This window comes from Numenius arquata, chromosome 13 (genome assembly GCF_964106895.1).
Source record: "Numenius arquata chromosome 13, bNumArq3.hap1.1, whole genome shotgun sequence".
Taxonomy (NCBI): Eukaryota; Metazoa; Chordata; class Aves; order Charadriiformes; family Scolopacidae; genus Numenius; species Numenius arquata.
The window spans coordinates 19,966,990-19,986,145 of record NC_133588.1 but is presented as its reverse complement, the minus strand read 5'-3'; the positions used below and the strand labels follow the sequence as shown (position 1 = coordinate 19,986,145).

Genomic DNA, 19,156 nt, shown 5'->3' with positions numbered 1-19,156 from the left:
GATGCCAAGGACTTGTCTGCGCAGCGAGCCGCTGGCAGGGCTGGGAGAGACGCGGGAGAGCCGGCGCTGCGCCCGGGCGCAGTCCGTTGTTCCAGACCTTCCCTTTGCATAGGGTTAACTGTCTTTTATTTAGTTCCTCCCTGGGAGAGCTTTAGAGCAAACCCCAGGCTAATGAGGGCTCGAGAACAAAGCAAAGTATTGCTAGGTAGGGAGTAACTAAATAAAAATGCATAGAAGAATGCGCTGCAAAGCTATATTAAAACTGCATTGTAAACGGATTTGACTTCACAGAAATCGTGTAATTTTACCAGCATGATTAAAGTGACAGAAGACAATAATCAAAGGCAGCAAATGGAATCACTCGGCGTTTCTAAATGCAAAACTCTATTTAAGGTATAAAACCTGACAGGTTTTCCAGTGAGACTTGCATTAAATGTTCTTTATGTCAAACAAAGCATTATCAAGTGTTTTGAATATTTATTAGGTTTTACCCCTTAATTTAATCAAGCAGTTTATTAGCCTCAAGGTTTAGCCAAGTTGCTTTTCAACTTGAATTGTTGCTCAGATGGTTATTTTGGAAAGTTTGGAATGTTAGTACCGCACCAGCGTTATTGTGTTTGCTATTTAAGTGTTGTTTTCAGAGTAAGTTAACACCGAAACACAGAGAAAGTGGGGTATGTGTTTCTGGGCTAGTGATTCTGTATTATCAAGTCTGACTGGTGTGTTTACAGTGAATATTAATTACACTTCCAACTCCTAATAAGCCAGAACTTGAAAGCGTTCAGTATCTGACAGGTCTCCCTGCTGAAAGCAACACTCTAATAGTTCACATAATTTTCCTGGGTTTGGGGGATTTGAAGCCACATGAAGCATGCTGAGAAATTACTGTTTGGCTGGATTCTCCTCCGCTGCCAGCCTGTGGCAAGCAGCCCGGCCCGTGCATAACTTCATGGAAAACCCGGACCCATCGTACCTGCTTCTTTGAGACCCACTCGCTGCTCAGAGCTCTTCAAACAAAACCAGACATAGCCAACGCGTGTGTTATTACTCCGTCTCAAGGAGGGGAGGAGCACAAACGCACAGGACATCTGAGTTTTATATCAATTCTAGAGGTCACCCCGGCACTGAAACCACAAGGCTGGCACGCTAATTTATTAGCGGCGTTTTAAAACGAGTGCGTCTAATTTTAAGTGCTTTCAAACTGACCTTAGCAAAGAGCGCGGTTGTCCTAGAAGTGAGCGACTGTCTCTTGCAGCCAGGTGTCAGATCTTCACAGCGCTAAAATACAAAAGAAACCTTGAGTCAGGATGACATGTAAACAATAACGAGTAAAAAATGGGCAGAAAGAGCCGTTTCAGCCTGTTCGGAGTCAGCATTAGGTAGAACAACAGAGGACCTCTGTAGTATTGGGAGACCAGCGTCAGGTTCACAGGAGACACCGTTTGAGGGTGTCTGGGGGCTGTCTCTGCCGGTATTTAGCAGGGTTTTACTGTCCCACCAGCACCGAGCTCCAAACACCAGCACGACTGGCCTTGCCCTCACACCTCCCCTCTCCTCCCCGGGAACATGTCACCCTTGTCAGAGGTGACCGCACAACTTGGCCAAGGGGAAATCCACCAGGAAAAAGCTTTTCTACCCAGTCAGGAGCAGAAAATTATTTTGTGAAAAGCAAAAAGCTGCATCTTCGAAAGATCTATTTACCTGTGCCATGAGCTCTAGGTGTTGTCCAGAAGTTGTGGCTGGAGAAGGGCTGTGTGCGCCCCAGCTGTCTGTCTGTCTGCTCCCTTTCCCAGGTGACCTGATGGAACTTGGCCACTGTGGTAGGCACTTGTCGCCCCAGTGGTGCTCCTCTGCCTGTTTTGGATAGGTCTGGGAAGATTCATATCTGTGTCTGCCTTTGGTAACTTAACAAAACTAGCAGCACAGAAGTGTTTTCTTGCAGCTCCTGTGGCACCTCCCTGGTGAGGTCCCTTCCGAGTCAAATTCTTCTGCTTGACATTTCACGTTAAATTTTTGCAAATCATCAGGGTAGGCTTTTACATCGACAGCACAAGGGTGGAAATACCTCTGTCAGTGTTACCTGGGCATCCTGAGCATCCTGTGTAGACAGCCCAGAGCTGGGCATCGCTTCCAGTGGGGTCGCAGCTGCACTCGGAACAGTGTATAAAACCTGAACGAGAAGATTGGGTACTTCATGGTGTGTCAAGTCCATCACATTCACCACCCAACCATTCAGTGACCCTGGGAGAACTGGACCCCCACGCCATGAGCCACTTACTCTTTCTTCCTGGTTTCACAAAAGCCTCTTCCCTCCCTAAATACACTGTCAGATTCTGTGGTGGTGCCCCAGTCCCTGTGGGAAGGCCAGGTTCTCATCGCAGGAGCCAGGCTGGGTGGTGGGGCAGGCTGGGCTGGAGGCGGCTGCTCTGGGGCAGCCTGCAATCAGGGAAGGTGTCCCTTCCCAGCGCTGTCACCAGTGGACAGCTGTGGATTTCCTCTTGCCGTTCGTAGCAGAAAACACTTTTTTCTCCCCTCTACTTACTACAGTGTAAAAAACTCCCTTTATCACCACTGCCTGATGGCAGGCAGTGCCCAGGCACCACACAAGCGCGTTGCCTCTTTGCACCAGAACATCTCAGATCCCCAGCTTCTCTTGCAAGCGCCTTCCCCCAGCTGCTAAACCCTTTCCAGCATATTCAGGCTCAGCCCCAGTGTGGAACTGGCATGGAGATGAGAGTCTTATTTTAAAAATGACCCAAGCACCTTGGCTTAACCCAGGCAGTTTAGGACTGGGCGCATCCCACTGCGCACAGGATGCTCCAGCACAGCGCCGGTCATCTGGAGCGTGGCCGTATCCCTCTGGGAACAGCAGTGGGAGAGCTGTTCCATCTGAAAACTGGTTGTCCCACCACAAGATGATATCAGAATGCTATCAGTGGTGTCATCCTGTTTTTGTTCCCTTTAAGGCATTACTGTTTTGGCCAGGGGCTGCTGGGCCGTTGAGCTGCCATGATTCAGGACGCTGTCAGCCTAGTCCAAAGCCCAGCGAAACGAGTCGAAAAGGCTCTCATGACTGTAACGGGCTTCGCACCCAGCCTCAGGAGCACTGCACCTCTCTGCTTTCAGAACGAAGGACTGGGTTTTATATGGCTGTACCATCTCTTCCAGGTTTTACTGTTGAGTTTCATTAGCACATACCCAATTGATTGACCTCACAAATAATACGTTATTTTACAGTGACCGGGAACAGAGATATTTTAAAACTGTTTTTTCAGGACCTACTGAAAACAGCGGGAGACTTCGCATCACCTTCGGTAGGCGCTGGATGCTCCTGTTCACTCTGCAGCATTACACTACATCTTTCCTTAGCATTTCACAGTTTCCTTTGCTCAAAAGAGAAATAGATGGGACCGGTAGGTGCCCAGTGAACGTTTGATATCCCCCACACACACCTCTAATAACCGCAGTTAAGCAGTACACTGTCTTGCTCCGGTGTACCACACAAGGAAGATTTCAGAAAGTTTGGGGCAGGGGTTATTTTCTCATTTAGGCCACTAATCCCTCCAGGTTTAAACCAGTCCCTTGCGCAATAACCAGGGAGCATCACTGGTGGGCAGGGAACAGCAGTAATCGTTCAGCTGGGTGCTGATTTTGGGGAGGGGGGAAAATACCTTTCATCAGGGGACGAGGCTTGTTTTTTAATTTTCCTGTTGTTTTTCATCTCCCATTTCCTTCCAGTGAGCGTGTTTGTTGCCCTCGTTTCTTCCCACTTGCTCTTATCACCCTTTTCTCTCTTTCTGGTCCTTTTTTCCTCCTTTAGTGGTGCGCATATTGTCCCAGCCTTCACAGACATCAAAGGGATGTAAAGGATCGGATGTCCCTTTTGTAAGCGATAACCTTGCCGGTGTCACTGTGAATATTCATGCGCCTCGGGGCTGCAGGCAGCCCTGGGGTGAAGGAGCACCTCTCCACTACCAGCGGTGCCAAATGCGAACACAGCTAACTGATTTGGTTCAGTAATATCCTGCAGCAGCAGATTTTACAGGTTAATTCCGAGACGCTATGAAGAGTCGCACCTTTTTGTGCTGCACATTCACTGCCCTTTGATTCCCCTCTTCCCCCAGTCCTGGCACAGCAGCGCTGCCGTTATTTATTTCTCATGTAATTTTGGTGCCTGTTTCTTGATTACTTCTTGCCCTGCCCTTTCCAGCCTAAATGATCCCAGTCATTCCACTCTCATGATTTTTCATCTCATTTCACTGCAGTGGTGGAGAACTGGCCTTTCTGTCCGGGTGTTGACCCAGCACACACTCCACCAGTCACGTTCCTGCGGTGGGGCATTTCCACCTGTAAAGAGGCGTAAGAGCCAGGAACACAAACAGGAGGTCTCTGGAGAGAGGAGCTGCTGCTGTGCTCTTGATGCTCCTCTTCCTTCCAGGAGGCCGAAGGAGGTGGTGGGACCGGTGTAAGCAAAGCATCCCTGGATGCTTCCTCCTCTATGCTTCCTCCTCTGTTGGCTTGGTCTGGGGGGCACTGCTGCCTCCGCAGGTCTGGGGGCTGCAGACACCCTTTGCCTCAACAAACTCTCATGCATTTTAGCCGAGGTGAGAAGATCTGTTGGAAATGTGATGAAAAGTTCTTAGTGAGGATGTGCAGAAGACATCTCAATCCATGAGCTGGGAATTGGATCGAACTGGGAATTTCAGTTGCCCAAAGCTCAAGTAAGATGATGGACAAATGGCTGGGAAGAACTGTTTCTTTCAAGGTTTTGGTGCTCAAATGAGCACGCATGTGAGCTCCCCGCCAGCGGGATGGTCACTACCTCTGTATAATTTACCAGGCTCCAAAGTGCACTTTAAATACATGAATAATCACAGAACGCAGAGAGTAGCTGAGCTGCTGCGGCTGAATTTCAGAGTCAGCAGAGACGGGCGAGAAGCGAAGCTGAACTGACATCTCCGTCTCGTAACATGTGTGCGAGAGGTGACAGCGAAGCCCGACATCTCCCGCTGTGAGATCAGGAGCGAATATCTGAGGCCAAGAGTGGAGATTAGGGCTCGGGACATCTCCTCTTACATCAGCAGGCTTCGCTTATTGCAACCAGTTATTTTGATTTCTTAATCCAAAAGTAAAGCCTTCTGGCGCTGAGCTTGTGGGATAATAAATGAAGGAATAATTCAGTGCAGTGGGAACCTCACGGTCAGCGCAAAGAGATTCAACCCAGTGTGGTTTTGTGTGTAGGTGTAAGACCAGGACAAAGTACGCGGATACCTGTTGCCTTTGCACTCTTGCTGACAGTACATAAGCCTAAGTAGGTCAAACAGGAACAATACTTGTTTTTAAAAGAGAACTATAAGCATTTCTAGTTTCTCTCTTTCCCTCTCTCTTTTTTTTCTTTTCCCAGGACTTTAATCTTTTATATGAAGAAGCAAAGTATTACCAGCTGCAGCCAATGATTAAGGAATTGGAACGATGGAAACAAGAGAAAGAACAAAGGAAACATTTCCAGCCTTGTGACTGCTTGGTCGTAAGAGTGACTCCAGATCTGGGGGAGAGAATTGCGTTGAGCGGGGAGAAGGCTTTGATAGAGGAGATCTTCCCGGAGACCGGGGACGTCATGTGCAACTCCGTGAACGCCGGCTGGAACCAGGACCCGACCCACGTCATTAGGTTTCCTTTGAATGGATACTGCCGGTTGAACTCAGTGCAGGTAATGGCCTTTCGGTGCTGGCTCATCTATTTGCTGGGGTGGTTGTTGGGGTTTTTTTTATTTCTTGTTCAATTATATGCAAATTACTTGCTTCTGCCCAATTACCTTCAGTGCTTATACTGCAAGGAGACATTTTCTGCTTGGTGAGATCACAGTCTTTCAGGTTTTCCTAAGTCTAAGCAGAAAAATAGATTTAGATTTTGTGTATGTTAGTGCCATGCTGGTCTCATAATGGTGTTATACTGATAAATGCTAATTTTTTCATCAATGTATAGCCTGCAGCAGGTTTTTTTTCCTCCAAAGTGCCCCCAGGAAGAAAGAGAGAGTTCCAAAAACTACAAAAAAAAATCTCCACACCATTTTATAGAAAATGCAACAATGTGTAAATGCATAATTTATGTCTCACTCATAATTAAATGATGGTGCCTGCGGGATGGACTTAAAAAAATTGATCTCTGCACTTTTTTTTTTTTCAAAAGGATGTTCTATAAAAATTGCCCAGAGTATTTTAAACAAAATGTATTTCATTTTATGCTCAGAGTTTTGACATTAGGTTTAAAATTAAACATATGAAACAAAAGAAGATAACTGGACAGATAGGTGGATGGCAGCGGAAATAAATCTGTGGTTTGTGTTCAGGCAGCAGCCTTTTGGGCAAGAAATGCCATTTCACAAGGGATCGCCGCGGCCAAAGCCGTGGTTTCGGAGCTGTCCTTGGGCTGCGGAGAAGGAGCGGTGTTGATGATGCTGTTAACTTGGGCCTTAATTAACAAGGGCAAAACACAGCTCTTGGTTGTTACATGTACTCCTCCTGCACAATGTGCTGCAAAAATAGCTGTGTTATGGAAAGTGGAACCGACCACTTAGGGAGGGAGTATTTCCGAAGGTGCTGTCCCTGCAGACGGGCTGTGGCTGCAGACACGAGCCGGGCTGTGGGAAATGCCTTCGTGGTCCCGATGAGCTTCCCCGTGGGCAAACACCCAGGGGAGAGCTGGCCCACGGGGGGGACTGGCCAGATGGGCTTGGGGGGGAGGCGTAAGAGGGCAGGAACCTACAGCCCGGGCTCATCTCTGTCGCTATTACACAGCAGGCTGGGGCACCCTCCGTCCCCATACGCCCAGCTGGGATCATTTTTGGGAGACCTGGAGTCACCAGGATGTGGATGGAGGTGGATGGAGTCGTTAGAACAACTTGCGTTTGGCACCGACACCTCCCTCCACAGGGCAGCCTTCCCCGGTGCCCTGTGTGCTAATAGATGCTTTTGTCTGAAATCACTCGAAACCCAGCGATTTTGGGTTCAGGACTCCTAAGTGGTTTATTTGGTTGAGCTTTAAGAGTCCAACACCTGTGGTTAATTTTGGGGACATGGATGGGGACGTGTCTTCGTGTCTCGGCCACGCTGTCCGGGCCATACAGTTAAATGCATGCCAGAAATTAGAATAACCATATTATATACGGCTATTTTTATATATATTAATATAATATATATATTATAACCTCATAATAACAATAAAGCGTCCCTGCGAGCCCCCGATGGGCTCAGCACGACAAGCAGCCGCCCAAAGCAGTGGGTGCCCACACGGCTTCACACTTGGCTCCGGTTTATCCCAAGTGGGGGGCTGGTAGGAAACCTGTGCCTGTAGTAGAAGCTGAATGCTAATTATTGTTGTTATTATTTGAATGCGCTTTGAATTCAGGCAAAATTCAGAGGGAATCAAAGAGTCTCTTCACAAGTTCATGTTGTGGAAAAAAAATTCTGTCAAAGTCTACTGTGTAAATAATACTATTAAATTACATCATTTTACTAAATTACATCATTTTACTATATAATTAATAGAAAGTGTTTTCAAACACTTTCTGTAAAGTGATGCGTTTCTGAGACCAAAGGCTGATGAAATCAGCAGCTAATTATCACTGGCTCTGGTGTACTCTGGTCAGCGCGTTGGCGCTGCCCTTCCCCTCCCCGGGATTTTTTGGCAAAACAATATGAAGTCAGAAGTTGGAAGCTCAGTGAAGTAACTGCAGAGACTCGAGGGAGAGGGGTTAGAGGGGCAGTGGTTGGAGGAGCAGAATTTTTTCCAAAGAATCCCAAAGAGTGACGTGGTAAGTCTCCCCGCTGTTTGCTGAGATACATCACTCCTGTCTCCCTGTGCCCTGCGGAATCTGTTAGTAGCACAATTGCAATATTTATAAATTCCTTGGATCTTTGGAAAATACTTGCATTAAATATTTTGTGTCAAGCACTGTGCATATAAACCAAGGAATAGTAGGTAGTGGCAGCCAAAACAGTACAGTAGCTCTTAATTTAATGCCCATTTGTAATTACATACAGGTATAGAGTTTTCTTAAGTCTGACGCTGTTTTTTCAGCTCCTCACAACAGGTTCTGGTGAGACACGTCACTTACCTTAGAGAAAATTCTGTGATCCTGTGTATGTCGAACGCTGAATCTTCATAATTAAGACTGTGTTTGTATTCTGCAAGATTTAAGTGAAATGCAATAAGTGAAAGTATCATGTTTCCATTTGGAAAACCTTCCAACAAAATCTGGAGTCAGTATCTCGGTGTGCTCGGAACGCTGGCAGACAGAGTGTATTAAATCTGAGCACAAATCCTCTATCTAATATTGTGTGTGTGTCTCTCCGTCCGTAGGAGAATCACAGCTGATACTCATTTACTTTTTGGCACGTTCTCTTTGGAGATTTACAGGAGAGTAGCTCTGATCTGACGCAGAGACACTTACTGGTTTCCCTCTGGTCTGTATCTTACCTTCAGAAAAAGTAATGTGCACGGAGCCGCATTCACTAAATGGCCTTTAAATCCGCCCATGTTCAACGTGTCGCCGAGTGTGGGGCACACACCCGTGTGTACAAACCTCCGCACACACACAAGCAGCCTTCAGGAGCCCTTCTCCATCCACCTGAGCTCAACCTCACCCGAGTTACACTTAAAACTCTACAATATTTAAACATTCTCTGCGCTGTTTACAGGATTTGGACTGTTTTGTTTCTTGCTGAGAAAATTGATGATAGTGGGGTTTTTAACATGGGATGATGGCCTGCGGCCGAGCCCCCGGAGCGCGTAGGCAGGGAAAACGAATGGCTTTGTTCTGCGTGCGGAGCTCTGAGGTGTAACCGCCCGGACGGTGTTTGTGGAGAGCGGCTCGGTGGAGAGAAGCCCGGTGTTAACACACAGCCTTCCATAGCTTTGGAGCCAGGCAAGCCAAGGGCAGCCCCTGCCTGCTTCGTCTGGCAAGCAAATTGATTTTTAAAAGTTTTTAGAGAGGGTTTTGAAGTCCCGTCTCTCTCTGAAATCCTACCTGTCAACCCTCCGGTTCGCTCTCCGGTTCAGTGGAAGAAGCCTCCTTCCCTGTAGCGGGGCTGCCTCTCGCCAGCTCTGGGAACAGGGACACACAAAACAGTCAAAACACAGCCCAGCCCGTGGAACAGCGGTGTGACAGCATCGGATCCTCCCTCCCTCCCAAACCCCTGCCCTCCTCTCGCAGCAGGACCGATGTCAGTGCCTGCAGCCCATTTCTGTCCTAAAGCTGTGTTCAGCCCAGACAAACGAGAGACCTGTAAACTTTCTCTTAAAATATATTTTGAGAACTCACTCCCCGGCCACCCTTTTAATCTCTCCAGGTTCGTTTTTCTTCCCATACACTGGGGTGCTTTTTGGATCTTTCAGTTCTACAACTTCCTGACTGTGTGAGGTGTATAAATTCCAGGGCAGAAGTCAGTGGGATGGGGCAGATGGGACTTTCTGCCAGCGTTGGTCCCCGTGTCCCCGGGCCAGGCAGAGCTCCTGCACGGTGTGGGCAGCGCTGTGCCAGCGCAGCTCCTTCCCTCGGCCGGTCCTCAGCAGCCCGGGCAGCAAGAGCAAAGCTTTCGTTCCCAGGAGAAACCCAAGCCATGGACTGAACGGCGGGCGGGTAGCACAGCCTGCCTCAAAGGAGGGTTCCCGTGGATGAAAACCAGCCGACGCTGCCATGGTTTGCATCGCAGCTCGGGAACAGTTGTCTTTTTGAAATCAGTCACCCTTAATCAAGGCTCCAGACTGATGTTTCTGGAGAAAGCAAAGCCAACATTCAGTCAAAAAGAAATGGTGCACTAAAAAAACGCGCCGTGGCTTCAGGTGGGTCCGTGTGCGAGGGCAGGGGGCTGGAGCCCAGATCTTCAACGTGGTCACCTCGGGCCTTGAAACCTAAGATTTAAATACTACTGCAGTAGATCTAACTGCTGAGGTGCTTTGCAGGGCTAGTAAAACAAACAAAGCAAATTCTTTCTATAACACAAACCTGTGAAAGCTATGAGTTGACTCTGAAGTTGGCTATGTTGCTTGGACGCTTCTCTAGGGCGAGTGAATGTTTTTGAACAGCTTCGTCCCTGTCGTTGGGTGGCAGCGGCTGGCCATGAGGGTGCTCTAAGCTCATTGGGGTTAGGGGACCCTAAGGTCCACCTCCCCGGGCCCACGTGCTGGAGTGGTGGAAGCAGTACCTCGGGTGAGATGTGGAGAAAAGTGCAGGCTGCTCCCCTGAATGGCATTTACCAGCGGAGAAAAACACAGGAGCTGTTTTTTCCTGGACTCCGGTGGGTCTCGCGCTGCAGCTCTGCCCAGGGTGGGTCTGGATCTGCTCCCACCCAATGCTGAGGAAAGTCCGTGCGTGTCCTGCTCTGCTGGGAAACCGTCTATCAACACCCTCCGCCGTGTGAAAACACGGCCCCCGTTGCGCTGCCAGGATCAGTATATCCCAGGGTAATGTGCTGTGCGACAGCCTCAGAAATTAAAGTTGCCTCTGGGTTCCCTAAATTCATGCATCTGAACTGTACCAACTTTTCTTTAGAAGGAGAAAAAAGAAAATACATATTTGGGCAATACAAATTAACCTCTTTCTCGGCCTTATTGTCCACGTCTTGGCTCCGCACCCCGGCCCAGCCATGCTGTGCTAAAAGCGGCGTTTCCTTCCAGCGGGGGGAAATCACGGCTGCGGTTTTCCCAAGGATGGGGTGGAAGTGTCACTCTGGCTCCCAACACATTCTCATCTGCCAAGGAAGAGCTGAGAAGTGTTTTTTGCCCCTTTCTGTAGGACTGTTCCTGTTACTAATGAATAATGGACACTTTTTATTGCGGCTTAAACCTGATGTTGCTTTCTATGGGCAGTAAGAGATAGCATCGATAGCGCTGCAGTCCAGTATTTTACTGTGTAATGTACTGAGCTGCTCTGCAGAGTGCTTATTTGTTTGATTAATTTTTGTTTTCTACAGAGGTTTGCTGAGAGCGAGACTTTAATCACAGTGTAGTCATTTAAGAATAAGTTATAGAATTATAGCTGAATAATATTCATTCAACGAGGACTCGAAAGACTAAATCCATCATTGAGATCCGCTGCTCCTCAATGCTTTTATCACTAAAATTTGCTAAATATTAATCAGATATTTTTTTCCCCCACGTTGCAGGTGCTCGAAAGATTATTTCAGAAGGGATTTAACGTGGCAGCTTCATGCGGCGGTGGGGTGGATTCCTCCCAGTTCAGTGAATACGTGCTGTGCCGTGAAGACAGACGACCACAGCCCACCCCAACGATCAGAATAAAACAGGAGCCCCTGGACTAGACCCCCCCGTCCTCCTTTGTAACCGTAGAAGTGTTTAATAGTCCCTTATGTGAAACACTAAGGATTTGCAAAACAGTATTAGCAAACAGATTTTGACTTTATGTTGCCAATTAGTGGTATTCTGAAACTACCTGTCACGTCGCCAGCCATGAAATGCATTTGAAAAACCAGTTGTCCGTTTTTCACGATGAAATTCCCGAGGGTGCTCAGGACCCTGGCCCTGCTGGGAATGTCCTTGGGCTGAACCGCCGCCGCGGTGGCCAAAAAGGCAAAGCTTGGGAAGCCCCCGTCCCCAGATTGGACTCTGCAGAAAGACCCGTTAAAGCAATGTGACTTGACGAGCAGGAGGAAGGGCTCCGCCGGCCGATCCAGCGGCGCCCCGACGCTGCGACGCCTGGAAGCGGGCGCTTCCGAGAGGAAGATGGAATGCTAAAAACTGCACTGAGCCTCTTCCCCGGCTGCCGCACCTCCTCCATATCAGACGTGCTTTACGCCTCCCAACATGACGTTGCACCTCCGTGACTGTACGCACTCCTGCGAGCAAACGGCTTATTTTTGTACAACATTTCCACCTGCGGTATCCCGCTGCGGACAGAATCCAGAACCAGAAAAGGACCGATTTATAGTCAACTGGTGCTCAGTACTAAAAATACCCCCACACAAACCGAACAAAAAAGGGACAAAACATTAGACAAGGCCGATTATGGCAATATTCGCAAAAGTAGGGATCTGGAAGCACAAAAGGCAAGGCCATCCCCCGTCGCACAGGGGCCACACACGCGCCGTGGAGCTGGATTTCTCTTAAAGCCAGTCTTGTTCTGACGCGGGAACTGTTTTAAGTTCTGCATCCTGGAGGAAGCGCGGTTCTGCCGAGCCGGCTCTGCCACCCCGTTACCCATTCACCGACCGTGGTACCAGCCCACGTTCAGGAGGAAATTTTGGGCAAACCTACTCTTTATGGGTCTGGGATTTTTGCAAAAAGATGTTAAAGCCCTCTAGTGCCATTGTCTGATGAAAGCAGGCCACCTTCTGTTAGATTGTTTTTTCCCTCTCTTATTTTAAATCTTACTATTAAACTACGGATTCTGTAGCTGCCCTCTATCTGTGTAATTCTTCTCTTCACCGAAGCCGCTGTCTGGGGGCGGTGGCTGCTCCTTGGGCGGCTCAGCATCGCCTCCGACTCGCAGGGCTTCTAACTCAGGAGACAGCACCGCCTGTGCAGGTGCGAGGTTATAAATAGCGTTCTGCTAAACCCTCTTCATTGCTGTTGAGCATGATTGGGTCCTCAATAACTAATTCATGTGTTCATCGCAATTTAGTTCCTCCCACGTTAATTTATAGAATGCTGTTGTAGACGCTGAATTTTAATTACACTCTTTTTAGATGCATAAATACGGCCATATAGAACAAGGAACAGAGTCTTAAATGGTCAACAGTTCTTAAAGGCTCAATGATTACAATCAGGCAAAATAAAAAAAAGAATCAAGTTTGAGACTAGTGTTTTCAAAAGGGCTGGGCTGATTATCCAAGGCCCGGCCTCGGCAGGGGTCTGATTTTTGGAAAAGGGCTGGATACCCATCTGCGGAAAATCAGGCCTCTGCGGGTTCTCTCCCCTCGGTTACTCGGCTGGGAAGCCCCTTCTGGAAGCTGAAGCTGACAGAGTGGCCCTGCTCCCTTGGCAGAACACTTGAGCAAATCTGTCTACTTTAAAAGAGTTGTAAAGTTATTTTATTTTGTGGTTTTATACTTGTACGACATTCTGAAGTTGCTAGGCATTGCCATATTTGAGTATATGGCGCAACATTCACCTTTGTATGTAAGATATCTGTAGAATTGTATATTATACATTTAATATTGTAAAGAACTTAACGTATAATTGTCATGTATTTGTGTATGCACATTTCTTATACAGTACTTCACGCCATAAACATTTCTGTAAAGTAAATCATCAAAACTAAGCAAGTAGGGTGGAACACTCACTGTATCTCCCGTGCTGTTTGAAAGAGGTGAGAACTTCTGATTGCGTCTCCTCCGGCCTTTTGCTCCGTTCAGCTTGATGTAGCCGTGTCTGACAAAAAGAAGAAGAAAAAAAAAAAGTGTTTTATTTATTACTTTCATACATTGAGTTCACTTTTAAGCTCAAAGCATCCTTCAACAATCCCTTTAGCTTTGTGTTTTTATCCTGTATTCACTTGTCCTGCCCCCCTGGCGCTGGCAGCGGCTCTGTGGGCGCATCCTCCCCGCCGGTCCCTCTCCGCGGGGGTGGAAGGCGAGTGAACCCCCCGTTTCCAGTGCCCGGGGACCCCCCCCGCCCCGGCCCAGCCTCCCAGCGGGACCAGTGGCCGAGCTCCCCCGGCTCCGGGCCGGCAGCTTTCCCCAGCCCGTCCGCGGGACGATGCTCATGGCTGCAAGTGAACCACCACCCGCAGCATTTGGGGTTCGTTGCTTTGGTTTCCTTCGCTTTGGTGTTTACCGTATTTATTTGTTCCTCTCCGAGTGAGGCCGCTCCGGTCGGCGGGGCAGGCGGCCGAGGGGGCACGGGGAGGGCTCCCGGGCCGCGCCAGCCCCGTTCGGTGGGAGCTGGAGATGGAAAGTCTGAGCCGTGACATCCCAGCATTGACTGCAAAATAGCGCTGGGGCAGCGGAGGACACGTGGAAACAATCACTGGGTTAGAAGAAATACGCCTCGGAACGAAAAAAAAAGTTAGGACATGTTCTTTTAGTTAGTAACTTCAGGTCACTTATTTAAAGTTTATTAATTTCATTTATATCTTTTTTACTTATTTCCCTCTATTTTTAGGCAGCAATACCAGCAAAAACTGATTTGAATTTTTACTTCTGGCCTTAAAGCATAGCAACATAACTTAATTAAGAATGTTGCTCAGCGTCGCTAAAACAGGTTTTAAGATCTCCCAGAAACTCCCGGGGAGCCGTGGTGCGCGGCCAGCGCCTGCTTTTATTGGGAACACCAAAAAAAAATAACCGTAGCCTGGTTTTTCGCCTCATTCGCTTGAACAGAGTTGTCCCGATTCTCTGTTGTTGAGCACCCAAAACGGGGCTCGAAGAACAGGAGTCGTCGCCGGCACTTTCTGCCCGGCCTCGTCCCGTCCCGGCAGCTCCCGAGGCCGGGAATGTCGTGTCGCGCTCCTCGGACTCGTCCCGTCCCAGAAAGCAGCCGCCGAGTCCATTCATCCACCGCGTTAACGGCATCGGGGTCTGATGACAACTTTATTAGATGTTTGACAAAGGATAAGAATCAGCACAACAAAACATGGAAGTATTTGGTTTTAATATTTCTTTGTGGGAATTCTGTTAATATTTTAATGCAAAACGTTTCTGAAGAGCGCTGAGGAACTACACGACGATGTGAAATTCATGTTTGATAAATTAATACTGTATGTCACTCGATGTGTTACTTTAGTAAATTGTTTTATTTCTTTACAAAATAAGTACAAATAAGGGAGTATGTTTTCACACAAATTGGGGGTATTTACGAGTATGTACAGAAATCATCAAAATAACGTAATTCTAATAAACGCAAGGCCTTTATAAACAATATGTACAAATTATCAATACATTTAAAACATAATTTTACACTTCCTGGCCTTAAATACCTTATGAATAATCTTTTGGCTAAATAGCAGCAGTATAAATTTTCTTCTGCTTTTCATAAACCTTAAAAAATAATTAAAACTTTTGTTTTTAAAACTATTGGACAAATAGTTCTATTTGTGCTTTCGCTATGGTTTCCCATCAAACAAACAAACAAACAAACAAACAAACATTGCCTCAAAAACGTGGCAAAGCGTGACCGAGTACAACCGGAACAGATAAATAGCAAAGGTCCCCCTCGGGCGGTGACGGATAATACTGTTTCGTGTGAAGAGCAACAGCTGGTGCCCACCCGCCCCCGGAGCGGCGGCCGTGGGGGCCCCCTCAGCTCCCACTCGGCAAAGCATTTAAAAAGCATCCACCCACCTTTAAGTCCTTAAAACTACTCATTACGCTTAAAGTCCTGCGCTTGCTCGTGAGCCCCTCCGGAGCGGGCTCCCGGGGTCCAGTCGTCCACGGCCGGTCCCTGGGGACCCCCCGATGCGCCCGGAACGGAACCGGCCCCCAGAAAACTTCCTTCACGGTGACTTTAAAAATCCATATAGAATACTCTAAAATCTTCACCGAACAATACTCTCTTTTAAAACCGCCATTAAACCATACTCTTTGCAATAAATAAATTAAGATATTTTTTAGAAAATAAACCCCAACTTTGATCGTGTTACTCACCAGTTGCTACAAATGTGCAAAAGGTTGAAGAGCTCTAGAAGAAACAACTGGAAGCGACTCAAGGTAACTCCGCCGGGACCCAACCGCACAGACTTCATACACTTGGGATTGGGATCGGCAAATGGCTCGGGATGAGCTGTGCAGTAAAGAGCAAAAATCCCAAATATATGAAATCTGTGAGAGTGCGCAGTGGCTACAACTGTGCAAAAAATTGCAATTAGAACTAATCTAAAATAACGACGGGTATCACCACGGTCAGTCAGGGGAAACGGCGCTGGGAAAACTGCAGAGGAAAAGAAAACCGGCAGCGGGAGCGACCGCAGAGGGGACACCAGGGCTGGGTCCCAGCGCGGGCTCAGAGGGGCCATCGCCGCCGCCTCCGCCCGCCTCCCGCCCCAGCCCCAGCCCAGCAGGGATTTGGGAGCAGGGATTTGGGAGCAGGGATTTCCTCTTCCTTCTGCCTGGGGAGTTCACGGTTCAAAACCTTTTGCACATTTTTTTTTGTGTGTGTGGTTTTTTTTATAATTTTTTTTTTTTTACATAAAGGGAATTTATTGCGTGTGTCTGACAATTTTACAAAACAAAATTACTGGAACGTTGACTTCTGAAAAAAATAGAAGGCACATTAAAATGACAGCTTTTCAATGCAGGTTGAGCTTCCGTATGGAGAGATCAGTACAATTCTTGGCTTTACTTAAGCAGAGCTCGGTAGAGCAGGAGCGAATGGCTCGTTTCTCGTTCCTGTTCCATGTAGAAGATGAAGTCCCTGAGGTTGACGCGCGTTATCTTCTGCCGTGCGTACTGCCGGGAGGAAGGCGTCCCCGCGCCGGCCGGGCTGCCGCCGCACACGCCAAGGCCCTGCCAAGGAAACACAGCCAGGTCAGGAGTCCCGCGGCAGCAGAGCTCCCTCGCGCTCCCGGGGTCACAACTCTTCCCTGCTGGACTGTTTTAAGCATCTGAAGTGGATTATTATGAGCCTAATTCTGAAAGTATTACATGAGATTATTTTTTTTTTTCTTGTCTATTCTTCTGGGTCTCACCCCCTTCACCTGAGTGAGGAAACGCCAGTGAAACCCCACGCGAGCTCAGATCCCGCTCATTTACAACAAACAGGTCTGACTAATTCTCCCGCTCCCATCACGTCACCCACAGACGTATTTGGCCAGTTTAATTTCAGGAGCCTTTTGAGGACAAAACTATCAGCCATTCCCAGCGTATCGAATGCCCCGTCCCGCCCCACACCCCGGGTACCGCCCCGGGAAGAGGCGAGCGGGGCATCGGGACACCGCTGCTGCGGCACCCCCCGGTCCCCGGGGACCCCAACTGTCCCCTCTGGGTCTGCCCCAGGACCAGGCTCAGCGGGGGGAGACACCGAAGGGTGGGACGAGAGCCACCCGAGAGTGAGATGGGACATTAAATAGAAAAATCACGACCGCTCAGGCGTCGTGCCACAATGAAGACAAACATTAGTACGCTATTTTCTAAAGCTACGTTAAATCATTATATTTTTTGTTGTTGTTGTTTAAATTGGTCCAAAGCTGCTCAGTTACCGAAAATCTCATCCTGACTTTCTCCAGAGAGAGGAAATTCCCAAACTGGGCCCGAGAACACCGTGATCTGAACGTTTAGAAATGGAAAGGACGCAATTACAGGCTCTCAAGTCTTGTTGAGTTTAAGACTGGAGCCTGGCACACCCACACCACCAACCCTTTTCTCATCCCTAGGAGACCTCTGTTTTTATTAATTCCAATTGATTTCTGGCAAAATAAACTGTTCTAACTTAGAAAAATAGGTTTTAATCTCTAAAAAGACTTAAATTATTTATCAAACCTCTACGGTACTTGGCAAAGTTTTCAATACTTTAAAAACCCCAACGTTTCTCACTGCTCTCTCAGAATCACACCTTTCTTTCCCCAGGAAATGCCTACTCTCGGATCTCGACTCCAGCCGTTAAAAATACAGTTAAGCGTCATTTTACTCCTGAGAGATTGCAGGGGACACGCAGGTCGTAGACTGGGAGTGAGACGCAGCACCGTGTCGCGTTCCCTCCGTGCAGCAGCAGCCGCCTCGGAACTGCCCCGTTCCGGGTGTTTCTCCTCCCCCTGGTTATTAAGTGACTGCATCTGGGGCAAACCCAACTCTCCCGCATCCGCAAACACAACAGGCTCAACGCAGCGAAAAGGCTGTGGCCAAGGCAGCAGGGGAGGGAGAAGCCCACAACCTCCGAGCACCGCCAGCACTAGATCCGAGGGGTTCTGCTCTCCAGGATGGAGCAGGTTCGTTAAGAGATTAATTGATTTCCCACCCACCCTCCCCGCTGGCAGGAAAAGCACGTGCTGCGGCTGGGAGGGCCGCTCGTCCCCGCTGCAGCCAGACACGTCCCCGGCACACCATCCCCTTATTGGTGGTGCTCCGAGTTCTGCGCCAAAACGCATTGCGTTCCTAAAAGAAGCAGCATCACTTAAGCTCGTCCTCGTTATCTCCCGCATCTCCAGAAGGACACCCTACCTCTAGCTGCCCCTCGCCTGCGCTCCCACCACGCGCCCCCTCGACCACTGTTCCCAGCTCTCCCAGAAACCACGTGTGTATATTTTTATTTTAAATCAAGCTGACTCAAAAATACTTGTCTTTCTTCTCCGTTCCCCACAGGGCGCGTCTCTCCCCTGCCCCAAATTACACTTATCCCAGACTCATCCCCACTGCGGCTCCTCAACACGCACACTTGGGAGAAACGGAGCCACCTTCGACTCATTTAAAAATACTGTCCAGGGCAGCCCCAACTGGAACCGTCCTGCAAACGCTTCCCAAATATTAACAGAAAAGCTACTTAATTTTAAAAATTTTTCTTCATATAAACCCATTTCTTGAACCAGCTGAGGTACCTTTACAGCAAATAACTGCCTTCTGCTCGCGCGGGACAGACGGGGTGAGTCACAGCCACCAGCTCTCACTGGAGACACCCAACGTCTACGTGGGAAGAGCAAACACCCCCAAAAGCACCTCCCGAGGGGACGCCCGGCTCTGCACACCCACAGCCCCGCTCCTGAGCCCGTCACTCACCTGGTAACGTTCTGCAGTGGTGTTAGGAGGTGGAAAAAATAATAAAAAATTATTTTAGAACGTAGAGAAGCCCATCTGTAAACCGATGGGACAGTAATTTATATCTGTCAATGTGATCTCCGATTTAAATTAAAAGACCAATTCGTTTGGTGCTGCATCGCACTCAGAATTATCCTGCAGATGCTATATAAAAATGGGGGAGTACTAAATGCCACAATTTTTTAATTATATACATGAATTCAAGCACAGTTAAAATTAATTGCCAAGAATAGTGGAATTGAAGTAATGCAGATTTTTCTCAAGAAAAATCACATTTTTTATCAGCATGACAGACTTTTCATTATCCCAAACAAGCCCTGCGCTGTCTGTGTCTGTGGCAACTCATAAGAGTTACAAAGATAAAAGCTCTAATAAAAAAATAAACGGTTGTAAATTGTTTACATCCTTTATTTCCTGGCCTGCCACACCTGAGCTGTTACCAAATCACACCCACC

The 19,156-nt window shown here is 48.1% G+C and overlaps 2 protein-coding genes across 4 annotated transcripts in view; one reads left to right on the top strand and one right to left on the bottom strand.

Moving 5' to 3' along the window:
• The window catches only part of KCTD15 (potassium channel tetramerization domain containing 15), a 41,126-nt gene extending 28,716 nt beyond the window's left edge, over window positions 1–12,410 (top strand). For all 3 annotated transcript variants that reach the window (XM_074158085.1, XM_074158086.1, XM_074158088.1), the window contains 2 exons: window positions 5,405–5,710; window positions 11,166–12,410. In XM_074158085.1, the coding sequence (XP_074014186.1) occupies window positions 5,405–5,710; window positions 11,166–11,321 (462 nt within the window). In that variant the 3' untranslated portion in view covers window positions 11,322–12,410. The remainder of the gene's footprint in view (window positions 1–5,404; window positions 5,711–11,165) is intronic.
• Window positions 12,411–16,292: 3,882 nt separating this feature from the next.
• LOC141471418 (transcription initiation factor TFIID subunit 4-like) overlaps window positions 16,293–19,156 on the bottom strand; it is a 130,231-nt gene continuing 127,367 nt past the window's right edge. The window contains exon 15 of the mRNA XM_074157947.1: window positions 16,293–16,460. Within this exon, the coding sequence (XP_074014048.1) occupies window positions 16,293–16,460 (168 nt within the window). The remainder of the gene's footprint in view (window positions 16,461–19,156) is intronic.